The sequence below is a fragment of the Tachypleus tridentatus genome, chromosome 3 (genome assembly GCF_004210375.1).
Source record: "Tachypleus tridentatus isolate NWPU-2018 chromosome 3, ASM421037v1, whole genome shotgun sequence".
Classification (NCBI taxonomy): domain Eukaryota; kingdom Metazoa; phylum Arthropoda; class Merostomata; order Xiphosura; family Limulidae; genus Tachypleus; species Tachypleus tridentatus.
The window spans coordinates 109,722,827-109,736,221 of NC_134827.1; the positions used below are offsets into that span (position 1 = coordinate 109,722,827).

Sequence of the window (13,395 nt, forward strand, 5' to 3'; positions counted from 1 at the left end):
CTGACACGTGATTTACCAGAACACTTTAGTTGTTGTGTACCTGACACGTGATTTACCAGAACACTTTAGTTGTTGTGTACCTGATACGTGATTTACCAGAACACTTTAGTTGTTGTGTACCTGACACGTGATTTACCAGAATAGTTTAGTTGTTTTATACCTGACACGTGATTTACCAGAATAGTTTAGTTGTTGTGTACCTGACACGTGATTTACCAGAACACTAGTTGTTGTGTACCTGACACGTGAGTTACCAGAACACTTTAGTTGTTGTGTACCTGACACGTGATTTACCAGAATAGTTTAGTTGTTGTGTACCTGACACGTGATTTACCAGAACACTTTAGTTGTTGTGTACCTGACACGTGATTTACCAGAACACTTTAGTTGTTGTGTACCTGACACGTGATTTACCAGAATAGTTTAGTTGTTTTATACCTGACACGTGATTTACCAGAACACTTTAGTTGTTGTGTACCTGACACGTGAGTTACCAGAACACTTTAGTTGTTGTGTACCTGACACGTGATTTACCAGAATAGTTTAGTTGTTTTATACCTGACACGTGAGTTACCAGAACACTTTAGTTGTTGTGTACCTGACACGTGAGTTACCAGAACACTTTAGTTGTTGTGTACCTGACAGGTGATTTACCAGAATAGTTTAGTTGTTGTGTACCTGACACGTGATTTACCAGAACACTTTAGTTGTTGTGTACCTGACACGTGATTTACCAGAACACTTTAGTTGTTTTATACCTGACACGTGATTTACCAGAACACTAGTTGTTGTGTACCTGACACGTGATTTACCAGAATAGTTTAGTTGTTGTGTACCTGACACGTGAGTTACCAGAACACTTTAGTTGTTGTGTACCTGACACGTGAGTTACCAGAACACTTTAGTTGTTGTGTACCTGACACGTGATTTACCAGAACACTTTAGTTGTTGTGTACCTGACACGTGATTTACCAGAACAGTAGTTGTTGTGTACCTGACACGTGAGTTACCAGAACACTTTAGTTGTTGTGTACCTGACACGTGATTTACCAGAATAGTTTAGTTGTTGTGTACCTGACACGTGATTTACCAGAACACTTTAGTTGTTGTGTACCTGACACGTGATTTACCAGAACACTTTAGTTGTTGTGTACCTGACACGTGATTTACCAGAACACTTTAGTTGTTGTGTACCTGACACGTGATTTACCAGAACACTTTAGTTGTTGTGTACCTGACACGTGATTTACCAGAATAGTTTAGTTGTTGTGTACCTGACACGTGATTTACCAGAACACTTTAGTTGTTGTGTACCTGACACGTGATTTACCAGAACACTTTAGTTGTTGTGTACCTGACACGTGAGTTACCAGAACACTTTAGTTGTTGTGTACCTGACACGTGATTTACCAGAATAGTTTAGTTGTTTTATACCTGACACGTGATTTACCAGAACACTTTAGTTGTTTTATACCTGACACGTGATTTACCAGAACACTAGTTGTTGTGTACCTGACACGTGAGTTACCAGAACACTTTAGTTGTTGTGTACCTGACACGTGATTTACCAGAATAGTTTAGTTGTTTTATACCTGACACGTGATTTACCAGAACACTTTAGTTGTTTTATACCTGACACGTGAGTTACCAGAACACTTTAGTTGTTGTGTACCTGACACGTGATTTACCAGAACACTTTAGTTGTTTTATACCTGACACGTGATTTACCAGAATAGTTTAGTTGTTGTGTACCTGACACGTGAGTTACCAGAACACTTTAGTTGTTTTATACCTGACACGTGATTTACCAGAATAGTTTAGTTGTTGTGTACCTGACACGTGAGTTACCAGAACACTTTAGTTGTTGTGTACCTGACACGTGATTTACCAGAACACTTTAGTTGTTGTGTACCTGACACGTGATTTACCAGAACACTTTAGTTGTTTTATACCTGACACGTGATTTACCAGAATAGTTTAGTTGTTGTGTACCTGACACGTGATTTACCAGAACACTTTAGTTGTTGTGTACCTGACACGTGAGTTACCAGAACACTTTAGTTGTTGTGTACCTGACACGTGATTTACCAGAATAGTTTAGTTGTTGTGTACCTGACACGTGAGTTACCAGAACACTTTAGTTGTTGTGTACCTGACACGTGAGTTACCAGAACACTTTAGTTGTTTTATACCTGACACGTGATTTACCAGAACACTTTAGTTGTTGTGTACCTGACACGTGATTTACCAGAATAGTTTAGTTGTTGTGTACCTGACACGTGAGTTACCAGAACACTTTAGTTGTTGTGTACCTGACACGTGAGTTACCAGAACACTTTAGTTGTTTTATACCTGACACGTGATTTACCAGAACACTTTAGTTGTTGTGTACCTGACACGTGATTTACCAGAATAGTTTAGTTGTTGTGTACCTGACAAGTGATTTACCAGAATAGTTTAGTTGTTGTGTACCTGACACGTGATTTACCAGAACACTTTAGTTGTTTTATACCTGACACGTGATTTACCAGAACAGTTTAGTTGTTGTGTACCTGACACGTGAGTTACCAGAACACTTTAGTTGTTGTGTACCTGACACGTGATTTACCAGAACACTTTAGTTGTTGTGTACCTGACACGTGATTTACCAGAACACTTTAGTTGTTTTATACCTGACACGTGATTTACCAGAACACTTTAGTTGTTGTGTACCTGACACGTGATTTACCAGAACACTTTAGTTGTTGTGTACCTGACACGTGATTTACCAGAACACTTTAGTTGTTGTGTACCTGACACGTGATTTACCAGAATAGTTTAGTTGTTGTGTACCTGACACGTGATTTACCAGAACACTTTAGTTGTTGTGTACCTGATACGTGATTTACCAGAACACTTTAGTTGTTGTGTACCTGACACGTGATTTACCAGAACACTTTAGTTGTTTTATACCTGACACGTGAGTTACCAGAACACTTTAGTTGTTGTGTACCTGACACGTGATTTACCAGAACACTTTAGTTGTTTTATACCTGACACGTGAGTTACCAGAACACTAGTTGTTGTGTACCTGACACGTGATTTACCAGAATAGTTTAGTTGTTGTGTACCTGACACGTGAGTTACCAGAACACTTTAGTTGTTGTGTACCTGACACGTGATTTACCAGAACACTTTAGTTGTTTTATACCTGACACGTGAGTTACCAGAACACTAGTTGTTGTGTACCTGACACGTGATTTACCAGAACACTTTAGTTGTTTTATACCTGACACGTGAGTTACCAGAACACTTTAGTTGTTGTGTACCTGACACGTGAGTTACCAGAACACTTTAGTTGTTTTATACCTGACACGTGAGTTACCAGAACACTTTAGTTGTTGTGTACCTGACACGTGAGTTACCAGAACACTTTAGTTATTTTATACCTGACACGTGAGTTACCAGAACAGTTTAGTTGTTGTGTACCTGACACGTGATTTACCAGAACACTTTAGTTGTTGTGTACCTGACACGTGATTTACCAGAACACTTTAGTTGTTGTGTACCTGACACGTGATTTACCAGAACACTAGTTGTTGTGTACCTGACACGTGATTTACCAGAACACTTTAGTTGTTGTGTACCTGACACGTGATTTACCAGAACACTTTAGTTGTTGTGTACCTGACACGTGATTTACCACAACACTTTAGTTGTTGTGTACCTGACACGTGATTTACCAGAACACTTTAGTTGTTGTGTACCTGACACGTGATTTACCAGAACACTTTAGTTGTTGTGTACCTGACACGTGAGTTACCAGAACACTTTAGTTGTTGTGTACCTGACACGTGATTTACCAGAACACTTTAGTTGTTTTATACCTGACACGTGAGTTACCAGAACACTAGTTGTTGTGTACCTGACACGTGATTTACCAGAACACTTTAGTTGTTTTATACCTGACACGTGAGTTACCAGAACACTTTAGTTGTTGTGTACCTGACACGTGAGTTACCAGAACACTTTAGTTGTTTTATACCTGACACGTGAGTTACCAGAACACTTTAGTTGTTGTGTACCTGACACGTGAGTTACCAGAACACTTTAGTTGTTGTGTACCTGACACGTGATTTACCAGAACACTTTAGTTGTTGTGTACCTGACACGTGATTTACCAGAACACTTTAGTTGTTGTGTACCTGACACGTGATTTACCAGAACACTTTAGTTGTTGTGTACCTGACACGTGATTTACCAGAACACTTTAGTTGTTGTGTACCTGACACGTGATTTACCAGAACACTTTAGTTGTTTTATACCTGACACGTGATTTACCAGAACACTTTAGTTGTTGTGTACCTGACACGTGATTTACCAGAACACTTTAGTTGTTTTATACCTGACACGTGATTTACCAGAACACTTTAGTTGTTGTGTACCTGACACGTGATTTACCAGAACACTAGTTGTTGTGTACCTGACACGTGATTTACCAGAACACTTTAGTTGTTGTGTACCTGACACGTGATTTACCAGAACACTAGTTGTTGTGTACCTGACACGTGATTTACCAGAACACTTTAGTTGTTTTATACCTGACACGTGATTTACCAGAACACTTTAGTTGTTTTATACCTGACACGTGAGTTACCAGAACACTTTAGTTGTTGTGTACCTGACACGTGATTTACCAGAACACTTTAGTTGTTGTGTACCTGACACGTGATTTACCAGAACACTTTAGTTGTTGTGTACCTGACACGTGATTTACCAGAATAGTTTAGTTGTTGTGTACCTGACAAGTGATTTACCAGAATAGTTTAGTTGTTGTGTACCTGACACGTGATTTACCAGAATAGTTTAGTTGTTGTGTACCTGACACGTGATTTACCAGAATAGTTTAGTTGTTGTGTACCTGACACGTGATTTACCAGAATAGTTTAGTTGTTGTGTACCTGACACGTGATTTACCAGAATAGTTTAGTTGTTGTGTACCTGACACGTGATTTACCAGAACACTTTAGTTGTTGTGTACCTGACACGTGATTTACCAGAACACTTTAGTTGTTGTGTACCTGACACGTGATTTACCAGAACACTTTAGTTGTTGTGTACCTGACAAGTGATTTACCAGAATAGTTTAGTTGTTGTGTACCTGACAAGTGATTTACCAGAATAGTTTAGTTGTTGTGTACCTGACACGTGATTTACCAGAACACTTTAGTTGTTGTGTACCTGACAAGTGATTTACCAGAATAGTTTAGTTGTTGTGTACCTGACACGTGATTTACCAGAATAGTTTAGTTGTTGTGTACCTGACACGTGATTTACCAGAACACTTTAGTTGTTTTATACCTGACACGTGATTTACCAGAACACTAGTTGTTGTGTACCTGACACGTGATTTACCAGAACACTTTAGTTGTTGTGTACCTGACACGTGATTTACCAGAACACTTTAGTTGTTTTATACCTGACACGTGATTTACCAGAACACTTTAGTTGTTGTGTACCTGACACGTGAGTTACCAGAACACTTTAGTTGTTGTGCACCTGACACGTGATTTACCAGAATAGTTTAGTTGTTGTGTACCTGACACGTGATTTACCAGAATAGTTTAGTTGTTGTGTACCTGACACGTGATTTACCAGAATAGTTTAGTTGTTGTGTACCTGACACGTGATTTACCAGAACACTTTAGTTGTTTTATACCTGACACGTGATTTACCAGAACACTTTAGTTGTTGTGTACCTGACACGTGATTTACCAGAACACTAGTTGTTGTGTACCTGACACGTGATTTACCAGAACACTTTAGTTGTTGTGTACCTGACACGTGATTTACCAGAATAGTTTAGTTGTTGTGTACCTGACAAGTGATTTACCAGAACACTAGTTGTTGTGTACCTGACACGTGATTTACCAGAACACTTTAGTTGTTGTGTACCTGACACGTGATTTACCAGAACACTTTAGTTGTTGTGTACCTGACACGTGATTTACCAGAACACTTTAGTTGTTGTGTACCTGACACGTGATTTACCAGAACACTTTAGTTGTTGTGTACCTGACACGTGAGTTACCAGAACACTTTAGTTGTTGTGTACCTGACACGTGATTTACCAGAATAGTTTAGTTGTTTTATACCTGACACGTGATTTACCAGAACACTTTAGTTGTTTTATACCTGACACGTGATTTACCAGAACACTAGTTGTTGTGTACCTGACACGTGAGTTACCAGAACACTTTAGTTGTTGTGTACCTGACACGTGATTTACCAGAATAGTTTAGTTGTTTTATACCTGACACGTGATTTACCAGAACACTTTAGTTGTTGTGTACCTGACACGTGAGTTACCAGAACACTTTAGTTGTTGTGCACCTGACACGTGATTTACCAGAACACTTTAGTTGTTGTGCACCTGACACGTGATTTACCAGAATAGTTTAGTTGTTGTGTACCTGACACGTGATTTACCAGAATAGTTTAGTTGTTGTGTACCTGACACGTGATTTACCAGAATAGTTTAGTTGTTGTGTACCTGACACGTGAGTTACCAGAACACTTTAGTTGTTGTGCACCTGACACGTGATTTACCAGAATAGTTTAGTTGTTTTATACCTGACACGTGATTTACCAGAACACTTTAGTTGTTGTGTACCTGACACGTGATTTACCAGAACACTTTAGTTGTTGTGCACCTGACACGTGATTTACCAGAATAGTTTAGTTGTTGTGTACCTGACACGTGATTTACCAGAATAGTTTAGTTGTTGTGTACCTGACACGTGATTTACCAGAATAGTTTAGTTGTTGTGTACCTGACACGTGAGTTACCAGAACACTTTAGTTGTTGTGTACCTGACACGTGAGTTACCAGAACACTTTAGTTGTTGTGCACCTGACACGTGATTTACCAGAATAGTTTAGTTGTTGTGTACCTGACACGTGATTTACCAGAATAGTTTAGTTGTTGTGTACCTGACACGTGATTTACCAGAACACTTTAGTTGTTTTATACCTGACCCGTGATTTACCAGAACACTTTAGTTGTTGTGTACCTGACACGTGATTTACCAGAATAGTTTAGTTGTTGTGTACCTGACACGTGATTTACCAGAATAGTTTAGTTGTTGTGTACCTGACAAGTGATTTACCAGAATAGTTTAGTTGTTGTGTACCTGACACGTGATTTACCAGAACACTTTAGTTGTTGTGTACCTGACACGTGATTTACCAGAACACTTTAGTTGTTGTGTACCTGACACGTGATTTACCAGAACACTAGTTGTTGTGTACCTGACACGTGAGTTACCAGAACACTTTAGTTGTTGTGTACCTGACACGTGATTTACCAGAATAGTTTAGTTGTTTTATACCTGACACGTGATTTACCAGAACACTTTAGTTGTTTTATACCTGACACGTGATTTACCAGAACACTAGTTGTTGTGTACCTGACACGTGAGTTACCAGAACACTTTAGTTGTTGTGTACCTGACACGTGATTTACCAGAATAGTTTAGTTGTTTTATACCTGACACGTGATTTACCAGAACACTTTAGTTGTTGTGTACCTGACACGTGAGTTACCAGAACACTTTAGTTGTTGTGTACTTGACACGTGATTTACCAGAACACTTTAGTTGTTGTGTACCTGACACGTGATTTACCAGAATAGTTTAGTTGTTGTGTACCTGACACGTGATTTACCAGAATAGTTTAGTTGTTGTGTACCTGACAAGTGATTTACCAGAACACTAGTTGTTGTGTACCTGACACGTGAGTTACCAGAACACTTTAGTTGTTGTGTACCTGACACGTGAGTTACCAGAACACTTTAGTTGTTGTGTACCTGACACGTGAGTTACCAGAACACTTTAGTTGTTGCACATCACAGTTGTATAATTTTGGTTTTTTTTCTTGTATTTCAGAAATAAATCACAAACTCTTACTTAACATCCAGTGTTTATTTCTGGAACAGACGTGCTTGTCTTACTTTATTTCAAATCCTCTAGTAAAAGAGTCTATGGTAATATAACTGGTAAAAAAAAACAAAACGTATTCTACACATGAGTTACAGATAATTAGATTTAGTAAGTTTTGGATCTGTTGTCAACAGAGAAATACTGTCTTTTTTCCCAACTGTAATTGGTTGTTAAAATGACCTTATGATAATGCGGAATTAATTTAGCTTTAATGACACGTTTGGATGTTCATACTCACCAGTGCTCCACATATCCTTGGATTTTTTCGTTACTGGTGGAAGCATAACAAATTTGAGGGGTCGTATTTTTTGGAACAGCAAAATACTTCCTGCGAGGGTTTTGTAGGGACTATCGTCTTCCCCCATCCAGTGTAGGGCGACTTTAAAATCTGGGGAAGCAACTAGTTAAAAAAAAGAAGGAAGAATTCCAGTGCTAAGAGAACCACAATTAAAATGTGTTCTTTCTTACACCTGCAATCTAGTGCAAAGAGAACCACAATTAAAATGTGTCCTTTCTTACACCTGCCATCTAGTGCTAAGAGAACCACAATTAAAATGTGTCCTTTCTTACACCTGTACTCAGAAGGAAAGATTGGTCACTTGGCATGTTCGTTTTTATTTGATACTGCTAACTATTTGTTCAATGTTAAGTCTACAGGCACGAACATCCTGGTTTCGATACCTGTGACAGCCAGAACACAGACAGCTTACATCTTTGCGCCTGACATCAACCACGACGTTTCATGTCCACGTGTTCGGGTCTTTACAATAAAGAATCAGTTAGGGTACGCGGATGACTTACTAGTGTTTAGTTACCTATTGTCACTGGTCAGTCTCAATCGCTTGTGTTCAGTTACCTGTTGTCACTGGTCAGTCTCAGTCGCTTGTGTTTAGATACCTGTTGTCACTGGTCAGTCTCAGTCGCTTGTGTTCAGTTACCTGTTGTCACTGGTCAGTCTCAGTCGCTTGTGTTCAGTTACCTGTTGTCACTGGTCAGTCTCAGTCGCTTGTGTTTAGATACCTGTTGTCACTGGTCAGTCTCAGTCGCTTGTGTTTAGTTACCTGTTGTCACTGGTCAGTCTCAGTCGCTTGTGTTTAGATACCTGTTGTCACTGGTCAGTCTCAGTCGCTTGTGTTTAGTTACCTGTTGTCACTGGTCAGTCTCTTGTGTTGAATTTCCGCTATCGTGGAGGGTTGTGTGGTTTCATGTCACGTGGTTCTGTCTTGAGTTCATGTGTCAAGAGAGCACCAGGAGGCTACATAAAGGGTAATAATAATATCATTCACACCAGAATCACCATGTCTTTTACCGTATATAAAATATAAGAAAAGGAAATATACAGTTCAATACCCGTATTACTTATGGGGTATCGTATATACAGTTCAATACCCGTATTACATATCTTATTTAGTATTCTTATAAACGTTTTAGGTGGAATACACCAAACCATACTTGTTGTGGACTAGGAAAAAAACAATAAAACGTGTATTAATTTCAGTGAGTCTACGTGTCAACAATAAAACGTGTATTAATTTCAGTGAGTCTACGTGTCAACAATAAAACGTGTATTAATTTCAGTGAGTCTACGTGTCAACAATAAAACGTGTATTAATTTCAGTGAGTCTACGTGTCAACAATAAAACGTGTATTAATTTCAGTGAGTTTACATGTCAACAATAAAACGTGTATTAATTTCAGCGTGTCTACGTGTCAACAATAAAACGTGTATTAATTTCAGCGTGTCTACGTGTCAACAATTAAACGTGTATTAATTTCAGCTTGTTTACGTGTTCACAATGTAAATATTGGTTCGAGTTACGACAACAGTAGGTGTCTCTGTATGAGTAGAGAGAACAAGTTTGCTGTTAGTGACATTTCTGTCAGACAGATAGAGTAATTACAAAACTAGTAGCCGAACCCGGAACACATGTCAGTCTTATTGATGTATTTAGCGTGTTAAACTTACGCGTTCAAATTATAAATATTGAAGGTAAATTCTGATTAGTAGGGGTGGTTTTAATCCATGTTAAACTTTGTAACAGTTAGTCCTAACTTCACTGAAATTTCAAGCTTATATAATTAATCAAAGTTTTAAATTAATTAACTAAATTGAAGAACATCAATATTTTGCTTGACGGGGTAAAACGAACGAAACGTTGGAACTTACATAAATAGTCCTTTACTGTTATTTTAAAAGTTGGCAGATAGCCCGATGTAGCTTTGCTGTAAGAAACACACAGAACACCATGACATATCGATATGCATTCTTCAAGCAAGTAATACATCTCCAAAACTATATTCACAGTCTGGTTACAACTGCTGTCCCTAATTAACTCGCACCTCAACTTGTTATTCGCCGGGATGACCATAAGTCTACAGACTCACAACGCAGGGTTCGAGTACCCTCGATGGACTCAGCAGATGTAATCTGAATATGTTACTGTTATTGTTTTATAAAGTACCTAGTTACACACAGACGTTATTTCGGGAGGTAAAGATTTATATTATTTTAATTTTGACAAAAAACAACAACAAACATTATATGAGTTACCCATCACGGGTATCGAAACCCGATTTTTATCATTATAAGCCCTCGGGCTTAACGCACTATTACATGGTGAACGTAAAACAAAGAGGCAGTCTTTATGGTTAACGTTTCGTGGAAGCAAGCCTCGAGATAAAAGATATGTATCTGATAGTATAATAAAAATGTCTGTGAGTCTGTAATTGACTAATTTCGTAGTAAACTGTGGTATTATATTATATTATACGACACGACACTTTTAATATTAACTTGCTGTCAGAACAAGCTAATTACTTAGGTCAAAAGTAAAAGTCAACACTGTAACAATTAGACCCAATTAAATACACCGTGTTTAGGTTGTTACCTATCAGGATTATAAAGCTCTGTTCTATTGGTTGAGTACAGTCGTTATTAGCGGTGTTTTCGGCCGTAAACACATTAATATTTCACAAGATATGGCCAGCTTAGGACGCTTGGGGTGGTCTTAAATTTATGTAGTAAGCTAACAACGCCAAGTAATCTTCATAATAAAACAAAGTAATGAAATATAAAAACAACAACAGACATATTAAACATTCTGATTAATAATGTTCGTAAAATTAAAAACAAATTATGGTGCACGCCCTGCTCGTGTAAACTATAACACTAGTTCAGAGCGTTATGTATCTTCGAAGACTTAAGGTTTGTTGAACGACTTAACAGCAGTATAATCATATTACACTTCGCTATAACACACAATACACTACGTTGAAATATGTAAGATATATTAAAGGTTGAACATAGTGGGTACGGTGCTCAAATAAATATTGTGAAAAGATACCCTATCTATCGCCAGGTGCTATTTTACTGGTGGTATGGAAACTCTCTGATACACAACAATAAACCGATCATTACATCAGTAAAACTGAACGAACACAGGAGAGATAGAAATGTTTCCTTTGTTAATATTTTGTAACTTTATAATGAACACAATAAAAACATTTTAACCGTCGTCTACTTTAGACATCGATGGCGTAATAATACCAACTGTTAGAGAGACACAAGTGCTGAGGATGACGTTTCGAATGTCCATCGCAGTTCATCATGAATACTCTGTTTAAACAATCTATCAAAGAATATTCTTATATGTTGGTAGTCAGAAAGAAATTATACACTACATGTTTATAAGACAATTTTTTTTCTTTCGTCCAACGTTTCGCCATTGGAACTTCACGAGGATTAGTAGGACAAGAACAGTTTCTGTTTCAACTTTGTTATCAAAATGTCTAAATCCCTACAGGATGCACTAGAGATGACCAAAATACAATATAAAATTTTATATATTTTTAACCTGGATAGCTCACAAACGAAATGATGGCCACTTCTTTAGGGCGACATGTAACTTCTAATGTCTAATTAAGAGGTGAAATAAATCATAATATAGTCAACTTACTTAAAGACATCTGGAAGTTACAATGTTGAGTGTCCAGTGGATATCTATGTAGTTCCATTAGGCATCCCACTTGGACTAAGTACCTAGAAGAAAGTCGAAAACCTTAACAATTTTATACACTAAGTGAGGACCGGGACAACTGTAGTTTTATATACTTTATACACTAAATGAGGACCGGGGCAACTGTAGTTTTATATACTTTATACACTAAGTGAGGACCGGGACAACTGAAGTTTTATATACTTTATACACTAAGTGAGGACCGGGACAACTGAAGTTTTATATACTTTATACACTAAGTGAGGACCGGGACAACTGTAGTTTTATATACTTTATACACTAAATGAGGACCGGGGCAACTGTAGTTTTATATACTTTATACACTAAGTGAGGACCGGGACAACTGAAGTTTTATATACTTTATACACTAAGTGAGGACCGGGACAACTGAAGTTTTATATACTTTATACACTAAGTGAGGACCGGGGCAACTGGAGTTTTATATACTTTATACACTAAGTGAGGACCGGGACAACTGGAGTTTTATATACTTTATACACTAAGTGAGGACCGGGGCAACTGAAGGTTTATATACTTTATACACTAAGTGAGGACCGGGACAACTGAAGTTTTATATACTTTATACACTAAGTGAGGACCGGGACAACTGAAGTTTTATATACTTTATACACTAAGTGAGGACCGGGACAACTGTTGTTTTATATACTTTATACACTAAGTGAGGACCGGGACAACTGAAGTTTTATATACTTTATACACTAAGTGAGGACCGGGACAACTGAAGTTTTATATACTTTATACACTAAGTGAGGACCGGGACAACTGGAGTTTTATATACTTTATACACTAAGTGAGGACCGGGACAACTGAAGTTTTATATACTTTATACACTAAGTGAGGACCGGGACAACTGTTGTTTTATATACTTTATACACTAAGTGAGGACCGGGACAACTGAAGTTTTATATACTTTATACACTAAGTGAGGACCGGGAAACTGAAGTTTTATATACTTTATACACTAAGTGAGGACCGGGACAACTGAAGTTTTATATACTTTATACACTAAGTGAGGACCGGGACAACTGAAGTTTTATATACTTTATACACTAAGTGAGGACCGGGGCAACTGGAGTTTTATATACTTTATACACTAAGTGAGGACCGGGACAACTGGAGTTTTATATACTTTATACACTAAGTGAGGACCGGGGCAACTGAAGGTTTATATACTTTATACACTAAGTGAGGACCGGGACAACTGAAGTTTTATATACTTTATACACTAAGTGAGGACCGGGACAACTGAAGTTTTATATACTTTATACACTAAGTGAGGACCGGGACAACTGTTGTTTTATATACTTTATACACTAAGTGAGGACCGGGACAACTGAAGTTTTATATACTTTATACACTAAGTGAGGACCGGGACAACT

The 13,395-nt window shown here is 37.9% G+C and overlaps 1 protein-coding gene across 3 annotated transcripts in view; it reads right to left on the reverse strand.

Moving 5' to 3' along the window:
• LOC143247736 (gamma-aminobutyric acid receptor subunit pi-like) overlaps nucleotides 1–13,395 on the reverse strand; it is a 61,344-nt gene that overhangs the window by 15,155 nt on the left and 32,794 nt on the right. For 2 of the 3 annotated variants that reach the window (XM_076496160.1, XM_076496159.1), the window contains 2 exons: nucleotides 11,936–12,018; nucleotides 8,218–8,379 (listed from right to left, as the gene is read on the reverse strand). In XM_076496160.1, the coding sequence (XP_076352275.1) occupies nucleotides 8,218–8,379; nucleotides 11,936–12,018 (245 nt within the window). The remainder of the gene's footprint in view (nucleotides 1–8,217; nucleotides 8,380–11,935; nucleotides 12,019–13,395) is intronic. The other variant, XM_076496161.1, reaches the window with a different exon arrangement.